General features: G+C 44.4%; 2 protein-coding genes and 1 long non-coding RNA gene across 3 annotated transcripts; 2 read left to right on the forward strand and 1 right to left on the reverse strand.

Moving 5' to 3' along the window:
• Nucleotides 1-268: 268 nt before the first annotated feature.
• On the reverse strand, nucleotides 269-14,544 carry si:ch211-168f7.5. The gene is made up of 4 exons (XM_034689572.1): nucleotides 13,699-14,544; nucleotides 4,166-4,379; nucleotides 3,121-3,345; nucleotides 269-3,001 (listed from the first exon to the last, which is right to left on the reverse strand). The coding sequence occupies exons 1-4, from the start codon at nucleotides 13,978-13,980 to the stop codon at nucleotides 480-482; spliced, it is 3,243 nt and encodes a 1,080-aa protein (XP_034545463.1). The 5' UTR covers nucleotides 13,981-14,544; the 3' UTR covers nucleotides 269-479.
• Nucleotides 13,696-15,692, forward strand: LOC117817085. Its single transcript, XR_004632083.1, has 2 exons — nucleotides 13,696-14,583; nucleotides 15,475-15,692. It is a non-coding gene; the product is annotated as an uncharacterized LOC117817085 (long non-coding RNA).
• A 1,994-nt stretch (nucleotides 15,693-17,686) lies between these two features.
• On the forward strand, nucleotides 17,687-19,140 carry map1lc3cl (microtubule-associated protein 1 light chain 3 gamma, like). Its single transcript, XM_034690521.1, has 4 exons — nucleotides 17,687-17,794; nucleotides 17,897-17,952; nucleotides 18,098-18,204; nucleotides 18,339-19,140. Exons 1-4 carry the CDS (start codon nucleotides 17,737-17,739, stop codon nucleotides 18,526-18,528), a joined length of 411 nt encoding a protein of 136 aa, XP_034546412.1. The 5' UTR covers nucleotides 17,687-17,736; the 3' UTR covers nucleotides 18,529-19,140.
• Nucleotides 19,141-19,782: the final 642 nt, after the last annotated feature.

The following is a 19,782-nucleotide window of genomic DNA, read 5'->3' on the forward strand; positions in this document are numbered from 1 at the left end:
CTTCAACAGGAAGAGGTTGAATTTAAACAGTAAACTACATGTGCCATAACTCCTTTCCACAGATTGATTTGTTACGTGAGTGATCAGGTTGTCCCTAGCGCCACCTTTGCTGATCAGAATAACTAAGGGGTTTTGACCAATCAGAATCAAGTATTTAACACAGCCAGATGATTAGTAAGGAAGCAGGGTAATACGTTTCTATATAGTACAAAGAAACTACTAGAGAAATGCCTTCAGCCCAGAACAAAATCAATCAATAAGGCTTGAGTGATGGTTGATAAAAGGACTGTCAGAAGCTTTATGACGGTTTCATGAATAAGAAAAGGCCATAGACCTGTTTCAGTCTTTGTCTAGGAAGCTTGAAGTTTTCGTGGTGATGGCACTTCTTTTACATGGAATACAATATCATCATTACTGGTGTTTTTTAAGGTAAAACATCAAAAATGCATTTACTGTAGTGTGTATTTATTGTACAAGAGTCACTTCTTAGATGGCTTCCGTTTGAGACTCAGCGACCTCATCGAGCCGAACACTCTCCTTCCCAAGTCCCTTAGTGATCGAGAGCGCTGGAGGGGCATCCGTGGAGGGGATGGAGAAAAGGAAGGGGAGGAGAGAGGGGAGATGGAATGGCAACTGCCTTCAAGGCTCTGAGAGCGGGAGAGGTTAAAGAGACTGGCAGTGGAGGAGAGGTGTTTGTCCTCCTCCTTCGCCCTCAGCAGTCTAACCCCTTCACCTTTGCTGATGTACATGCCGCCTTGTCCGACGTCTAATGAGGAGACCCAGTGTGCTCGCTTTGTGGGCTCTTCAGTTTGGTTACGAGGCATCAACAAGCCCTGGGACTCACTCCTAAACAAAGCCCTCCGAGAAAGCCTGAGACTTGAGCTGCGTCTCTCCCCATCCTCCTTCCCCCTCTTCTTTGAGAAGATGGGGGAGTTATCAACTTTTGGCTTCTTGTCATTACTGCGAGATGAAGTCTTCATTTTTCGGTGCTCCTTCCTCCAGCTTCCAACACTGTTCCTCCTCCATCCATAGCCATACTCAACTCTATCCATCTCCTCCCTTTCACTTTCAGAATCTTTCCCCCACAGGCGTCCCTCAAAGCCCCTCATGAGTTTACTGGAGGTCTTTCTGTTGGGCGTTTGGGCAGCTGAAAACTCTGTTTCCTCCTCCTCACCCCACATTGAGTGATAGTCCTCTCTCTTGGCATAACTGCTTACTGTAGCTGCCCTGACCAACTTGTGAGAGGCATGCTTTCCCTTATAAAGTCCCTCCCCCTCCGCTCTTTTCCACCCACCATTACCTGCACTTCCTCCTCCACTCTGCCGAAGTGATCCGCCCCTGTGTTTGATACCGCCATGCTCCATGGGGGAGCTCCTTGTATTGGTGCGAGGCAGGGAGCACTGGAAGGGAGCATCCCGCCGGAAAACAGATAGCGGGGTGGCACCGAGAGGGGACGGCTGGAGGGGTCGGGGAGGGGAACGACCCCTTGGAGTGGGGCGGGAGGCAGGGGAGGAGGCTGTCGAAGAGGGAAGGTCAGATGGGGAAGGGATCTGCTGGTAGTGGTAGTGTGAAGAGTAGTGAGAGGGAACATGGATGGACTGATAAGGGTGTATGGGGCTGCTTGATAGAGAGAGAGGAGGTGTGAGGCTGCACTGAGACTGTGGAGAATGGGTGACACTGAGAGACAGCTGTATTGGTCTCTGGGGATTCAAGTCAGTCAGTCTAGCATAGTCATGTGACTGTTCTGTTTGGGGTGTCAGGTGAGTTTTACTGTGACCCCTCACCTCACCTGCAGCATCTGTTTGGAAGCAGTCAATATCCAGCTCCACACCCTGCTCCATCAGTCCAACCACAACAGCCCTTGACAGCCCAGAGAGGCGGGAGATCTCCTCCACCATGGGGGAGTCTTCACTAACCTTGGGAGCAGAACTATGGTCTTGGATCAAGCTGCTGCGCTGAGACCCAGGAGCTGACCCAGAATTTGTACCAAACACTAATGGTCCAGTCTCAAGGGGAGCCCCGCTGCTCCAGTCTAATGAGCGACAGAAGGCAGATGACCCAAATGCCGGGTTGGGTCCAGATCCTGAAGGGACCTCGAGGGAACTGCGGTGGCTCAGGCTGCTTGGACATGTTGAAATGCGAGGGCGAGTTCTAAGTGCCGGAGTTGGTGTAGCAGAGGATAGGGACGTAGCAGAAGTCGTGGAGGCAGCAGCAAAGTCATTCCTTAGAGCTCCACAACTCCCACTCTTGGAACCATCCACCAATCCCTGGCTCGAAGTCAATCCAGGAGTCAGATTCAAGTTGAGATTGAGGTGCAGGTTTATGTTCAAGTCCTCTCCAGTTGCTGAAGGTAGGTTACCCAGGTTGATTGAATTCCTAGTGGCTTTTTTCCCAGTAGTGCTGAGGCTGACTCTGGCAGAGTTTCCAAGCAGTGACTTGCAGGGAGTGATTGTGAGTGTGTTACGGCTCTCAAAGGCTGAAAGAGACTGGGTAGAACCATGACTTTTGCCAGGAGTACAAAGGCCTCTGTTCATGCCAGGGGTTGCAGCTGAAGCAAGATCTGGGGTAGAGGAGGTTACTCGACTGTGGTACTGGTGAGCCAGTCGAGTGATGTATTGCTCCAGGTGGGTAAAAGAAGGTGACGCAGGGGGCTTGAGAGGCTGCAGAGGCAGAGTTGTGTCAGTGTTGGATTCTTCGTCATCTAGTTGGGGTCCTTCAGGGCTTTGAGACGGTGTTTGCTCTTGGCTCGGGGAGGTGAAGAGAGGGCTTTGGAGGGCAACGGCATGCAGCGGGCTGGGATAAGCATACACCTCTTTGGTCCGACGGGACACCAGGTCCGTGCAATAGCGAGGGTCCAACTGAGGTTTTAGATTGGGGGAAGTGGCATTCGAAGGGGAGGTGGGATCAAGAAGTGGAAGAAGAGAAGACATCAGGGAATCACCAAGTTCGGAGCAGAGGTCGGACAGAAAGCTCAGGCCCGTTTTGTCAAGGCAACTTTGGACTGTAAGAGAGAAGAAGAGCAGCTGTTGACTTTTTGAACCTGCATCTGCAGTTTGAAGCAGATATATAATTGCATGGATGAATAAAGAGGACATAGCTTTACTGTCTTAACAAGTTCACCTGAAACTGCTGTGCCTTCTGTTAGTCCATCTTCCTGGCTGCTCTGCTGTGCAGGCTGCTGCACTGCCCCTTCTGACCACAGGATGTCAGTACTGTCACCAGGCAAAGGAGTCTGCTCCCAAAGCTTCAGAGGTCTGACCAGGGGCGCCAATCCTCCTTGAGCAGCTTCACTGGATACAGAGTAGCAAGAGTCGGAGAGAGAGCTCCCACTCACTGAGTAGAAACCTGAACAAGACAGAGAGAAATTCAGTACAAACATACAACTTTTACATATTCTGGAGTAAAAATGTAAAGACATTTCTCTGAGTACTTAAAAACAATGCTGATGGACAATGTTGGCAAGGAAATAGGGCTAATAGTCCTGATCCATTACTGGGGTTTACATTTTTAATGTTTGTAGAACGCTGAAATAGTGTTTCATCATCATGAGGAAAGACATGGTTTCCTTAACAACACTTGTCATTTAGTGCAATGAAACTAGTTTTAACATCCAGGTTTATTACTCGCAGAAACTCAAACTTCATGAATATAAATCCTTGAATGAAGGCACACAGTACTGGAAGCACTATTTGACAATTACTGCAAGATTAAAACAAACATCCAACCAAAACTGTCCAATAAGGTCTTCAAGATTTTTAGGGTTACCTGATAACTTGACTAGCCAAGAGTTCAGGTAGTCTCTCAACAAAAGCAAAGAATTACATAACAGAAGGCGTGCTTAAGTGCACAGCCTGGAGATGAATGTCTGCTTTGGGTGTAGAGACAGAGACCACATTCACAATGAGAGTGGATAAGAGTTTGGCAACGTGCGCTGCAAGCTGACAGGTTAAGAAATGAACAAGCCAGTGCCAAGTCACAGTGCAAGTAAGTAAACACAAGTAAAAAAAGGCTGGTTAATGTTTAGTGGGACTTCTCTTACACAAGCTGAGCTGTAGTTTTACCAGAGGTGACGAACTATGTAAGCCAGGTCAGGTTACTGCTTTGGTTATAACTACGAGACAAGAAGTGCTGAGGCATATGTGTGTGTGTGTGAGTTTAAGGTTACCTGAACTAGGTCGGGAGTCACCATCCAGAGGAACCGTACCACTGGGGTCCGGTGTTGGGGGAGATAGCAGGTCGGAGGGAGCGTCCCAGGACAGAGTCGACCAGCGTGAGTTACTCCCCCTGCCAGATGAGGTGTGGACCGTCCCATCCCCTGAGTTACTGATACAGTCCTCGGGGCTGCTCTGACAGACCACATTATCTGATGGAGAGGGAGCCTGGAGAAAAAAACATAAGTCAAGTATGAGCAATGCTGACAATATGAGATGGTGCAATTTCTTTGACCAGATGTAATTCACATCACAATCCTCAAATCATTAGTTATGTGGATAGAGGGACCAACCAGGATATTTAAAGTTAATTTACCCTTCCAAAAATACAAGTTCATCAAACTTTGAGCAAACAGTCAGACAGCTTTGATGCTAAATACAATATTGAATGTATAGACCCACACCAGAATCAGAATTTGTACGTTTTTGATAACATCCTGCACAAAGCTGCTTGATCGAACTGACAAAATAATAAGACACCATAATGACAATATAATCCCACTAGAAGTAATTTGTACTGCAATACACTTATTCAAAGAATTAACGCTCATTTAACTGGGTTTTTAGCTGGTTATAAAATAGACTAAACTTAAAACAGATGTCTCTGTATGAGAGACATTACCATCAGCATAAGGACTTGTTAGAGTCTTTGTATACGCCTCTTAACACTGAAATGGAGCAGGTGCCAGACAGGGAGATGAACAGCACTGCTGTAACAGCCTTAGTTTATATTACCTACTGCAAGGATTCACAGTGAGTGATACCTACAGTTAAAAGACAAACACATTTCCAGGGTTCCCACTCTTTTCCAGGACATTTTCAATGATGATCAAGCTGGTATGACAGTCTAAATTTAGTTCCTAATTTAGTTCCTAAATAGTCTAATATGTTCCTCTCAGTGGAAGTCTACATTGAAAGACATGTAGTCTAGGAGTCTAGGAGTTTCTGTGCAGTTGTGTCGCTCTTTTTGTTCCATTTGTTTTCACTATCGGGAGTTTGCACTCCTACTAGCTAGAGCAGGGGTTCTCAAACTTTTTGGAGCCAGGGACCCCTTACAGGTGAGAAAATTGTCCAAGGACCCCCTCATAATTGTAACACAGATTAAGCACATTAGTGATGTGTCATGATCAAAAGCTGCGGCTCTGAGAGCCGATGCTTTATAGTGAATCAGAAGAGCCGGCTCGCATCGAGAGAGAGCCGGCTCCCAGTTTTTTCCTTTCGTTTTTTTCTCACAGTGCTCAGCCCCAGCTCTGCTCACAGCAGAACTTTGTGTTGATTGGTCAGCTTGGCAGTCATGCAGCCAATCACATGTGAGGATATAGGATACAGGTGATGGAGGGGAGGCTCTGTATCGTGGCTTCATCTGTTCCTTCAGAGAGAGTCTTCTTGAAGACCGGGCAAATACTCACTGAGAGGAGAAATCAGATCGGCCCATCCAAGCTGAGGCATCAGATTTTTCTCAATGCCAACTTTGGTTCTGGTTCTGTTTGCTTGAGTTCGGTTCTGGTTCTGGTTCGGTTCTGGTTCAGTTCTGGTTCGGTTCTGGTTCGGTTCTTGTACGGTTCTGGCACGGTTCTGGTTCGGTTCTGGTTCGGTTCGGTTCTGGTTAAGTTCTGGTTCGGTTCTGGTTCGGTTCTGGTTCGGTTCGGTTCTGGTTCGGGTTCAGTTCTGGTTAAGTTCTGGTTCAGTGCGGTTCTGGTTCAGTTCTGGTTCGGGTTCAGTTCTGGTTATGTTCTGGTTCAGTTCTGGTCGGTTCTGGTTGAGTTTGGTTCGGTTCTGGTTTGGTTCTGGCACGATTCTGGTTCGCTTCGCTTCGGTTCTGGTTCAGTTCTGGTACGTTCTGTTTTGGTTCTGGTTCATTTCTGGTTGTGTTTGCTTGAGTTTGGTTCTGGTTGTGTTTACTTAACTTTCATTCTGGTTCTAACCCTAATCTGAACCCTAACCCTAACCCGAACCCTAACCCTAATCCGAACCCTAACCCTAACCCTAATCCTAACCCGAACCATAACCCTAACCCGAACCATAAACCTAACCATAACCCTAATCCTAACCCTGACCCTAATCCGAACCCTAACCCTAACCCTAATCCTAACCCGAACCATAACCCTAACCCTAACCCGAACCATAACCCTAACCATAACCCTAATCCTAACCCTGACCCTAATCCGAACCCTAATCCTAACCCTAACCCGAACCCTAACCCCTAACCCTAACCCTAACCCGAACCATAACCCTAACCATAACCCTAATCCTAACCCTGACCCTAATCCGAACCCTAACCCTTATCCAAACCCTAACCCTAATCCGAACCCTAACCCTAACCCTAATCCGAACCCTAACCCTAATCCGAACCCTAACCCTAATCCGAACCCTAACCCTAACCCTAATCACAACCCTAACCCTAACCCTAACCAGAACCATAACCCTAATCCTAACCCTAACCCTAACCCCAACCCTAAACCTAATCCTAACCCTAATCTGAACCCTAACCCTAACCCTAACCCTAATCCTAACCCTAACCCTTACCCTAATCTGAACCCTAACCCTAACCCTAATCCGAACCCTAACCCTAATCCGAACCCTAACCCTAATCGGAACCCTAACCCTAACCCTAATCCGAACCCTAACCCTAACCCGAACCCTAACCCTAATCCGAACCCTAACCCTAACCCCAACCCTAAACCTAATCCTAACCCTAATCTGAACCCTAACCCTAACCCTAATCCTAACCCTTACCCTAATCTGAACCCTAACCCTAATCTGAACCCTAACCCTAATCATAACCCTAACCCTAATCTTAACCCTAACCCTAATCTGAACCCTAACCCTAATCCTAACCCTAATCCTAACCCTAATCCTAACCCTTATCCTAACCCTAACCCTTACCCTAATCTGAACCCTAATCTGAACCCTTACCCTAACCCTAACCCTAATCCTAACCCTAACCCTAATCTGAACCCTAACCCTAACCCTAATCTGAACCCTAACCCTAACCCTAATCTGAACCCTAACCCTAACCCTAATCTTAACCCTAACCCTAATCTGAACCCTAACCCTAATCACAACCCTAACCCTTTCCCTAATCACAACCCTAACCCTAACCCTAATCACAACCCTAACCCTAACCCTAATCCTAACCCTAACCCTAACACTAATCCTAACCCTAACCCTAATCCGAACCCTAACCCCAACCCTAACCCTAATCACAACCCTAACCCTAACCCTAACCCTAATCCTAACCCTTACCCTAACACTAATCCTAACCCTAACCCTAATCCGAACCCTAACCCTAATCTGAACCCTAACCCTAATCCTAACCCTAACCCTTATCTGAACCCTAACCCTAACCCTAATCTGAAACCTAACCCTAACCCTAACCCTAACCCTTATCCTAACCATAATCCTAACCCTAACCCTAATCTTAACCCTAACCCTAATCACAACCCTAACCCTAATCCTAATCGTTACCTTAAGCCTATCCCTAACCCTAATCATAACCCTAACCCTAATCACAACCCTAACCCTAATCCTAACCCTAATCACAACCCTAACCCTAATCATAACCCTAACCCTAGGATCAGGGTGAGAATGGTTTTGTAACAGAAATGCACAAAATTGGGCAATTATAAGGCTGCTCATAAAAACACGGTACCTTAATGGGTTTTCAACACAAACCATTAGTTTTTGCAAAGTTAAGGTAAAATATACGGCAACATAGGATCCTAAATTAAGAGCCGTTCGGGAGTCGAAAGAGCCGGCTCTTCTTTGGGAGCTGAGTTAAAAGAGACGGCTCTCTGAAAAGAGCCGAAGTTCCCATCACTAAAGCACATGCTTACTACCATTTACACTATTTGTATTGTAAAACGTATCAATGTAAATCCTTCAGACCTGTACCATAGTGATAAACAGATAACACTTCAATTTGAATCAAGTAAATACCACTTGTATACTTTAAAACAGAGGGTCATTTCATTCCTTGTGGACTCAACATGACAGCATTTATACTTTTCAAGTAATTGATCTTAAACGCTTTCAGAAAATTAACAGTAGCAAGACTCACATATCCCTTCGAGCCACCAAATGGTATCATAACAATGGTGTATATGCTGTTTGTAATGACACAGCACAATTTTATAATTTATTAGAAATGTATTCAAATTATTTCACGGACCCCCACGCTATGGTTCGCAGACCCCCAGGGGTCCCAGGACCTCACTTTGAGAACAACTGAGCTAGAGTACGGTAATTGAGCTCTCAGCCTGCAGAGAAAGTTGTGAGGCACAGACCCCCAAGCTCTCTGCCCGACTCCACTGGTCAGTCTTTTCCAGCACAGCGTGCACTCAACTTTCAATGAATGGGGATGTGTTTTGTTAATCGGGTGCTTTTCCAGGACATTTTACTTTTTCTCCCATTTTCCAGGTGTTTTCCAGTACTGGAAAACTGGTCAACTGTTTTCCAGGTTTTCCAGGTTTTCCAGGACGCGTGGGAACCCTGATTTCTTTTTATCAGAAAACACAACTTACAAATGTACAGAAGAAAACAGAAAAAAGAGGAATCAAAGGTCCCTCACAGGAGTTTTAAAGTACATGTGCTGCAGAGAAATGTACAAACTATAATTATATGACATTACTTTAATGATAAAGCACAAATCTGAAAAGAGTCTTGCCAGGATAAAGAAAGACATAAAATGACAGAGGTTCAGGGTAAGGCTTTTTTTATATTTAGATTATTGTGTTTTATTTGGTGTGAAATTTAAAAGTGTAAAAGATCTCTAACTTGGATACTTTATACCGCTGACAGTGAGGGCACAGCAAGTCTTTTTTAAAGTAGAAACACAGTTTTTAGACCCATCTGAAAAGACATGCAGGGTTGTACTTCCATGACATCATTTACCAAAAGTCTCCGATGACGTGCTGCTTACCGTAACAGTGAGGAATGAGGCCCCACAGACAACAGCAACAATAACAATCACCCTGTCAAGTTAGCAGAGAGCCTCCATTTCCTAGATTAGTAAGGGGTTGGTGGAGAAACTCCCTCCTTCAATTATCTAATTATCTTCTAAATCCCCCATACCCATCTCTCCAGGACAGCAGCCGCGAGGAGCCCCTGCATTAGACTGATCGAGCTCGGACAACAGGAACACTGTGAGTGGTACTGATCAATTCCCTTATTATTGAGGGAACAATACAGGTGACTCACTGCTGGGGTGACAGAAGAGGAGGGGCTCAGAAGATAAAGGGAGAAGACAGATGACGTAACAAAGAGTGGCCAGAGTGGCAGAAGGGAAAAGGTGGGGGGTGAACAGAGGAGAAAAGAGGGGTGGAAGGAAAAGAAGTGGGAGAAAGAGTCACAGACTTTGACCTGCACTAGGCTTATCTCCTTTCTTCCTCTGAGCTCTGTGAGATTAGCAGCTTCCACTCACTCCTGCCCCCTGTTTCTTTTCCTCTCTCAAGTGAATTTAAAGTGAGTCGTGGCTGAGTGGGTGACCAAAAAACGAGTGTAAGGGACAAAAAATAGACAGAATCTGGGAAATAGGAGTGAGTCACTGAGTGAGTGAAGGCAGAGGGGGGCGAGGTAGTGAGGGGAGTGGGTAAGCGGTTGCCGGGTGAGAGAGAAGGGCATCTTGAAGGACCCCCACCTCCCCCACACCCTGACAAATACAACCCCCCCCCCACTCCCCACCTACCCACTTCTATAATATCCTTCGAGCCCCGTACTCACCATAGCTACAGCTGCTCGCTGTCTAACTCTCGCTCGCCTCTCCTCCCACACAGAACCACAACAGCACGACAGGCCTGGCGAAATATTTAACTCATCCTCAGCCTGAGCGCACACAAACCAGTCTGGTTTTGACTCAGTGTGCTCTGCTGTCTGTTCTGCTTCAAAATCCATCTCACTGCGAATACACTCCTGCACTTGTATGTTCCAAGTTTTTCCCTTCTATTCTTTTATCTATTTAAAGGTATGAATATGTTTACCAATCTATTCTCTTGAACAAAACCTCAAGAGCTCCATTTTATCTCCTAACAACATAATGCATTTCCCATAGTAGGATATAATGTTACACAAAGACCAGAGCATGATCAAATCATGGAGGGCTCACAGACAAGAGGGTGGGGGTCTGCTCAGAACTCTGACATTTGATACCCCTTCGACTGAGGGAGCAGCTCTGCCCCTCAGGAACAACATGGAGAAAATGTAGGAGTTGATTTGATAATAATGCTAGAGCGATCGCAGCTGCAAAAGCAACACACCTCCTCTTAACAAGAGCATTATGTCATTACTGTGAGACAAATTGCAGCGGTTGCCATGTCGGGCTGAATAATTTGGTCAAACAGTGTGGGATGGAGCGAGTTGTTGGTGAGAAGTACTTGCTTGTTCAACACAGCGCTGTCGGTGTTTATTGTTTAATGCATTATTAATGTGCTATTGAAATTTAAAGACAGCCCACGCGGTGTATCTTCATCTGCTCCTCCAAGCAGAGAGTTGTAATAATTTTTTTTCATTTGTTTTTATGAAACATCCAGGTGAATGTTTCAAAAGCACACAAAAGTATCAACATAGCCGACTTCTTTTGGGGGTGAGCTTGAAATGATCCTGAGGCAAGAAAGCACAGACAAAAGCTGTCTCACTTCACAAGTCAGAGTAATGGCTCCCCGTGTAAGATGATGCTTTCCAATAGTAAGCCTTATTTCAGGACAGACTACCTTCAGTGAGTGAACACAGGACTGCAGATGGTGTAGAGACACATACAGACTGTACACTATTTTTGTCATCCATTCATCTGCTGATGCTCCTTTTAATAGTAAGTTGAGTAAGTATTCGATGTGAGAAAACTGAAATCAAACATCAAACTCACACACAAATCTTAGATATCTAGTTTACTCCACTTTTTAGATAAACAACAGCAACTAATTTCTCATTTTGAGATGCTGAAATCAATGATTTTTTGGGGCTTTTGGCTTGTAAAATAATCTAAATGGTTGCTGATGAGTAGAATAACCATCTTATCACCTTCCCTCTGCAGTAAATGTGTAAGCTTTGCAACAAATTCCCTGCTTCTCCCACTCCTCTGCTCCGTGTACTTTCTCAGCGAGGGGAATTTTATTTTTGAACACTGAAGATCGAATGGCAACAGTAGCGACAACCAGTGATTCACCAACTTCTCCTTCTTAGCCTTGAAACCCGTTCCAAAGGCACCAAGAGTTTCTGGGAAGTGTGAAAATATCACACTGTGAACTTTTTTCTATTTTATGTAATACATGCAGACTACTTCATTTGGAAATCAAAGTGGGTTATATTTATAACAACAAATTCTGCGACCCAAAACGGAATTATTTATGATATTAAAACATAATCAAGCAAATGCATTAAATGTGTTGTTTTTGTCTCACAGATCTACAGGAAGTACCATTTTTAGTTTCTTTTGCATGCTCACACATCTGAAAATATTTTTTAAAAGGGTCATTTTAAATTCCATTAATCCATCAAGGCTTACACGATACTACACAATGTAATCTGACTGGCCAAATATGGATTTGCACATTGAAAACGTCTGCCCTCTCTCTGCTTTTACAGAGAGAAAAGGTGAATCACAAGAGTTTGAATCCCACAAAAAACCAAAGCTGTTATTAAAGTAGAGCGCATTATGCTGTGAGTCATGTAATCCTCAGCTTACGAGTGTTTTTGAAAGCAGTGAAACCTGTGTTCTTCATAGAAGCAGATAATGAATTTTAGGGAAAGTGAATAAAACAGGGTTTGGGAGGAAACCTTTACAGAAAGCACCACCTTGTGATGGTCATAAACCAACTATTATCTCTCCAGCTGCTGCATTATTGTAACTTTTTCAAATAATAACAACAATTTTTCTCCATTAATGCAAATGTTGTGTGTCTGTGTGTAGGCGGAGGCCAGCCCGACAGAGGGCAAAGTGCCAGCCTGCTCTGCTACACTGTCAGCTCCCTTCAGAGGTGAGAATGAGCAATGCTGCTCAGCCTCTCCATGGGATGTCTCCACAGCACGGGGGGAAATACAGAGATGTCTGTGGGAGTGAGATGGCGAGGAAGGCAGAACATTATGAGCTGCACTTCCATGCAGATACTCTTGCTCAGATGGGGCCGGGCTTTCTGTCCCTGCACTGACAAACACAGATCTTATTATTTTTATTAAGAGATGTTTTTTCTCCTTCAGTGCAATCTTTAAGGGATTCAGTTTAATATCATTTTTTCATGAAACTGCTCGTTTGAGCTAAAGTTGACCTCGGCTGTGGCCTGCCTCAGACAGAACATGGATTTCTCTGCTGTAGGCTGCTGACTATAACAAGCCTCATTAGTATCATAACACACTGTACAGAGTGACCCTGAGGAGATATCTGTTACTTAATCAGAATAACTACAGAATGGTTTTAATGAAGCCAAGAATGACCAATTTAGAAGAAAAACTCACGACAAAAGTAGTTTAGTTTACCAAAGTAAACCATTAAATCCTTACATTCAAGAAGTCACACTGAGATGCACCCTTTTTGCAAGTTATCTTGAAAGAGTGACGTTTGTGATATTCCTTTTCAAAGTGGTTGCAGAATATGTTTGTATGCATCCTCTCATCTAATGCTCTGCTCAAGTAGTGCCTGTTGCTCTGATTCTACCTCATTATGGCATCACAGGTTCAAATCTAGTTCATGTTCAGTGATAACGGACCAGACCACCTCACCTCCAGCATCAGTGTCCAGGCCTCAGGATGAGACCTGTCCACACCCTCTCTCACTGTATTACATGTCAACCCCACATTCCTCTCATTCTCAGTACATAAAGAACTTCAGTGTGGATTTCAGGACAAGGCTGGGAAATGAGTTACCTTATATGTGGGAGGTGGCCTGAGATCACACATCCTCACCTTTCTGACTCTGCTTGAGTATCGAGGGTTTTCAGTGTAAGATCAACTGCTCTATAAGCTCAGGACAAGATGAGGAATGGTGATGTAGTCTACCTTTATAGTGTAGTCAGAGTGATTTCTATGCAAACTGGGTGCCAAAGTGACCTTTACAGCTGATGAGCTAATCCACCAGAGCCAACAAATGGAGCAGTCTCTGGTTTCTGGCATGTCTGCTAAGACCTCCACCTGATTTCTAGCGCCAGTTTCCCACCACATCCTGCTTCATAACCTTGAGGCAGGGCACAGGGCCAGACAGACAAGAGCTGCTCCTGGTGCCCTGACCCCAATGACATTTGCTCCATGTGATGGTCACACACACTGCTGCTGCTGCTGCTGTGTAAACTGATATGGGGCTGCATGCATGGATGGTCTCTGGCACCACCTCAATCAGGTTGTGTGTTGATCAGTGGGCACAGCCATGCGCAGCCAGGCAGCGATAAAATCTGTCTACTGAGCCGCATAGGGACTGGCTTGTTGGCGAATCACAATCATCCCCGCATCCATATTTAATAATATCGTCATGTAGGGATCCAGGCTGACAGACGTACTGACTGACCTGTTGCCTGCGGGATGTCGCAGTGCCATGCTCGGCATCAGCGGCGGCGCTCTCCGGGGTCCCGCTCCCCTCCTCCTCCTCTTCCTCCGCCCGTGGCTCTTCTTCTGCGTTGGCGGCAGCGTGGGCTCGGTCCACCAGAGCGCGGTCCACCATCTCCAGGTGTTTGCACCTGAGCACCTCCAGTTCAAGCACTCCAGCCAGCGTTGCTTTGAGGCGCTCCCCGATGCGGACGCGCTCGGTGCCCGACCAGAGTGAGTTCACGCAGCCGCGGCGGTCGGCCATCCTCGTCGGGGTGCCCGGCAGGGGGAACCGGGCGCACCGCTGACCACCACTCAGTTGCCGTGTATGGGCTGAGAGGACCGAACTGGTTAAGGACCAGCTTCAGGTAGAGAAAAGCGGGTCCTGGCAAGCCATACCATTATAGAAGCCGTTTTAATTATATGAAAATATAATCCCCACCATCACTAACGTGCCATGCAGCTTACGCTTCAGGCAGCCCTGCTGAGTGGCACAAGACTGGAATTAATGAGTATACGCTGGTACACTGAAGGCAAATCAACGGACCATGTCTCCTCCGAACCGAGGCTTCATTTCCAGTTGACAGCGTCCCTCTGTATATCACTCATAAACTCCCTGGTCCACTGAGGTAACCATGGTACTGCGCTCTGTACGCTGCGTCCCCAATGAGACAATGCAACAGACGGGAGGAGAGGCTGCTAACGTTACATGTGGGAGCAGGCAGTGGAGAGGAGGAGCCACTGCACCAGAGCTGCAGAGGGATTGGTCGGTGAAGTTTTTCGAATGGACGCGTAGAAGAAAAAATATGAGTCCAACTTTACCATACAGGACAAATACATTCCCAGTGTTCCCACAGAGGGGGTGGAGGTATACAGTGACCTCATCGTGCTCTTTTGTATATTTTAATCACTAGTGACAACATTGCAAGCAACAATGTCACCCAGGGAAAAACTTTGTATTAGGGGGTATCACGCTACACTTGGTCACAGTTGGAAAAGCACAGTTGAAAATGATGCAATGATCCACAAATGACAGCCTAGATGAATTACATTAACCTGCTTCAGGGCTCTACTGGCTCACCGTCAAGATTCTTACAACGACACTTGAATGCAACAAAACTGTCATTAATATTATTTGAGAAATATTTGCCTTTCTGGCTATGGTGATAACTCAGCAGGCGATAGGCTTTTCATTAAGGGACTGGTATTGATTATCAATCATTTGAACTCTGTTTTGTAAAATAGTTTTAATGCAGTTGTGCAGAACTCTATATCATGTATCTACTAAATGACAGGAATGAACTAACCCTACATCAACAGTGTTTTTAATATTTCATTAGCAGGAGTAGGCCTACTATTTGTTCTCTCTGGCTCACAGGGCAAATATAAGAGGACATACTATGTACCAAGGGGGAGCAGGTTGGGCGGGAAGTGGGTCAATAGGAGCCCAACAGCAAATGTTTGCTTACAGAGATATCATTCTAAAATGAGAAATCAGACTATATCAGAAATAAAAAAGACTATATCATTAACAAAATTAAAGGATATGTTGTCTCCTTTGCAAAAGCTCAGTGTTATTTTGGTGAATACAAGCTTGATGCTGTTATATTTATTAAACATACCTTTCTTTAAATATCACATAACATAAATATGAAATCAAAAGAAGGATACATTCTTATGGTTAGAAGAAAAAAAATCTAGTGTGGCTGGTGTTGCTAAGCTAATGAGGTATTTACGGTATGTTCTGTTTGTTTGACAGGTGCAGTGCACTTTGCTCTAGTGCCACCTTTTAACCAGCAGAGGGGGATCTTTAACAGCTCCAGAACATGGGCCCCTGATCATGCTTCACAGGCTACAACTACAATATTAATGAAGGAACACGGCCCATTTTCCATATCCAAGTTACAGTTTTGTCTATGGAGAGAAGATACATCAACACCTTTGTAACACAGCTTCAATAAAACCATACTCTTTGTGTTTAGGTTGGATTATTTGCTCACCTTATCATACTGCTGAAAATTGAATAGAAATACATTTGAATAAAAATGAATAAATGGGGTAAAGTAGATGTGTAAAGTAGTAGAAAATGGGAGTACTTAAATTAGGTTTTAATACCTCAAATTGTCCTTAGGTTCTTGAGTAAAAGTAACTCAAACTTCCAATGAAAGTGGAAAGCTGTATAAATGCAAATTGAAATTTACTCGTGACTGTTCATACTAAAATAAATGTCTCATCTCATTTAAAAATGCCTGAGCAAGACATGACTGTGATTCAGCAGGCACATTATATTAGAGATAGGACACACTATCGATATTTTATTTTAGTGTTTTTCTGGCACATGTGATATGGTAATCACCAAGTATTGATGTTTTGATTTAAAAATTTCACACCATTCCAAACAGATTTCTCGTCCAAGTGGACTCAACACATCAAATCATCTTTTATTAACTGTAGAAATTCAGAACATGTTACTTATGATTTTCTGAAACTGGATGCATTAAAGATAAGATAAGATGAGATACTCCTTTATTCGTCCCACTACGGGGAAATTTATGGAGTTACAGCAGCAAACAAGGAGGTGTACAGAACAAGAATTCCAACAAGAATATATGTAGAAAAGAAATGTCCATCAGAGACGACAGATTGGCCATAATTCTCCTGTCAGCCACCACCTCCACAGGGTCCAGGACTGAGCTGGCCTTCTTCACCAGTTAGTTCAAATACACACGAACAAGGGAATTAGGGGAGTACTGGCATTTTTTTTACCAACTAAAGCACTGATCATACATGGTTTAGTATCGTGTAATGTCGTGCCTGATCATGTTGTGACGTATCATACTGTGTCATTATGGTGGTGTGGTGTTGTGTTGTGTTGTGTTGTGTCTAATTGTATGGTGTCGTATCGGGTAGTATCCTATTGTGTTGATATGTATCCCATCACTGTTTGTATTCTATCCTGTCATGAGTTACCCTACAATTCCCACTTCTACAATTTGAATGAACTTTAAAAATTAATCAGCCAATTGAAATTCAGTCAAGGCTACTTTGAATATTTATCCCCGTGGTCCACCTCCTGAGACATGTTCAACTGTCTTCATTGAAAAGGGCCATTAATGATTACTTTGTTGGGTCCTCTCCCGGTGCCACAAAACCTTTAGCTGTCTTAGAATAGTAAGTATGTCAATTAAAAGTAAGCAGATATGGAGATAATTTTTTGGAGTAGAACACACAGAAGAAAATTATACACACCCCATCTGCTAAGTTCAGCCTTAAATAGGCGCAGTATTGAAATGTAACACATGCTGGACTGACATGTTCAAACACACACTGCAGTCCCTGTTCTTATTGATTATTGTTATCGGCTATGGCTAAAACAAGATCAGTGAACAGCTGTAACATGGCCAGCATAGGGATCAGAAGGTGAGGTCAAAGGTCAGAAGCAGAGAAAACGTGTGTTGGTTGATTTTGGAGCAATCACACCTCATGATAAAGTCGGCACCAGGATTTTTTCTCTGTGAGATTTTGGGTTGTTTATTCCTGAAAAGACAGAAAGTTCCTCTTCACTCACTCTTCATCCGTCCAGTTAATGTCATGTGTTGTTTATGCTCTTCACAAGGTTGGCCTGCTCTTATTACAATTCACTCCTTATATGTTTGTACCCCCTCTGTGTGAAAGTGTACTTGACAGCAGCACCAATATCACAAGTAGATGTGACAATACACTGTGAGATAACTAGTGTGTGTGAATCTGGTTTAAGCCAATAATGAGGGCAAGAGCACACGTGCACACACGTGCACACACACATACACACAAATACAGCCCACCAGGAGCATGTCTCTGTTTTTTGGTGACACATTTGGACTCCTCCCGGCTCTGTCCCCTATAAAACAGCAGTGGTCAGAGTAGCTCAGTGGGGTTTGCTTACTTCCACCCGAGGGGACTACACTGTCAGCCCGGGCAAGACCGCCACACAGCCTCCATCACCGCTGGTCTCTGCAAACCGCCCAAAGCAACAAAAAAAATGGCTCCTTTTGAGAAATCCATGGAGATGATGCCCTTCAAGCTGAGGAAATGCCTCGGTAAGACTAAAAAAGCTGTGATTGCTACGTTTTTCTTTGTAAAAAAATGCACAAGTGCTAGTTTTAAAAAGCCTTTAAAATGTGTATAAAATCTCTCCTTAGAAACAAGAAAAGATGAAGTGTGCAGTATCCGGTCTAAATTCCCCAACAAATTGCCTGTGAGTTGCTTCCATATATATATATATATATGTGTGTGTGTGTGTGTGTGTGTGTGTTTTAACCAATATTTGGTTACTAGTTTTACAGTTTTTATTCTGCATGTAGTGGCTCCAGCAGCTTATATACTATTTTTGTTGTGTTCAGGTGATAGTGGAACGTTACATCCGTGAAAAGACTCTACCCCTGTTAGACAAAACAAAGTTCCTGGTTCCTTTTGAGCTCACCTTGGGTCAGTTCCTGTGCCTGTTAAGGTAAATAGTTTGTACTGACTTCTCTAAAAGGGCTTGTTTTTAATTCTTCAAGCATTTTTACTCCCAATCCAACCTTCCCTTTTCTCTCCTTTCTCAACCAAGCTGTAAATCTCAATTGTCTTTGTCTTTTTCAGAAATAAGATTGCCTTGGAGTCCACCCAGGCTCTGTTCCTGCTGGTAGCAGAGAAGAGCATGTCCTGCATGTCCTCCAGCATGGGGGAGGTTTATTCCAGCCACAGCGACACAGATGGCTTCCTCTACATCACCTACGCCTCCCAAGAGATGTTTGGAGCACCTCAGCCAGCAGTCAGACCGCCCTGCTGAGCCTGTAGCACATAGAATGAACTGAACCCAGACCAATGGTGGTGACACTACACGACTGAACGGGACAAACTGAGCCGAGGCCAGACTGTTTCTGTCCTGTGTTTTTTAGCCCCAAACTGCAGATCCACCTACCTCATGAAGCTCTAAGGACTGTCTGTAAAATTCTTCAACCCACGTTTTTATATGCCCTGCCACTTCAGCCAGCCAAAATTAGACTGTGGTGGACAAGACTCACCAAGTTAAAAAAAATAGTAGAAATTGATGAAGAGGAAACACCAGACTCTTCATGTTTCGATCATTTGTTGTTGTCCAAAAATCTGGAAAAAAAGATAAAATTGTGATGTTGTATTATTTTACGGGTCATACATTTCAACTTGAATTTTAGTTACTTTAAATGAAGTCTAGTTTCAATGTGAACAAGCCTGTTTTCACTGTGCTTCAGTGTAAAGCCGCCACCTCCTTTATAGGCTACACAAACAGAGTGAATCTAGCTTCTAATCAGACTCCTTCTAAGCACTTATCGCCCTTCCCTCCCTCCTCCCGCGCCTCTTGGTTCCCTATTCTCTCTGACAATGTGAAACTGTGTCTCTGACTCTTAAGGTACTCTCTGAAAGATGGATGCCAATTTGATGCTGCTCTGATTTCTTGTTCTGTATCAAGCTGTCAGTTTTTCCAAAGAATAAAGTCCTGAACTTTTAATTGGTTGGCCTGTGTGATATTTATGATTCATTGTAGAGATTATGCTGTATTATCATTGGTCTCTTCTATTTACCGCCTAGTTTAAAGATACAGTCCTGTCAAAATTATAACTCTACAAGTAACTGCTAAATTGTCAGTTTGAACTCTGGAGAGTTGCAAGTAGTTGAACACAGGGTCTCTGCTCTGGCTGCAGAGAACCCATTGACACAGAGTTATGACGTTAAATAAGCCATGTGTTGGTTCTTATTGTTCCAGTCAAAGACTCTCTTCTTATTAAGCTTTGAAGCTATGGGTGTGTCTCTGAAAATCTAATTATTTCTCTGTGTACTTGTACTCCTCTGTGTTGTACACGTACGTACAGTGAGGTGCCTCATTCCTCACCTGCCCGCGAAGTGGCACTCCCTCCACATGACTTTGTTATATAAGCCTGACCCAGTCAACTACCTGCAGGGGTCAGTGTGTCAAAGGGCTGGGCGGGGGTATTTTTAGACATGGGAAGAACAAATGTGACCCAAAACAGTGAGTGAGGGGGGCGAGCAACAGAGGGTGAGGGAG

This window comes from Notolabrus celidotus, chromosome 8 (genome assembly GCF_009762535.1).
Source record: "Notolabrus celidotus isolate fNotCel1 chromosome 8, fNotCel1.pri, whole genome shotgun sequence".
Taxonomy (NCBI): domain Eukaryota; kingdom Metazoa; phylum Chordata; class Actinopteri; order Labriformes; family Labridae; genus Notolabrus; species Notolabrus celidotus.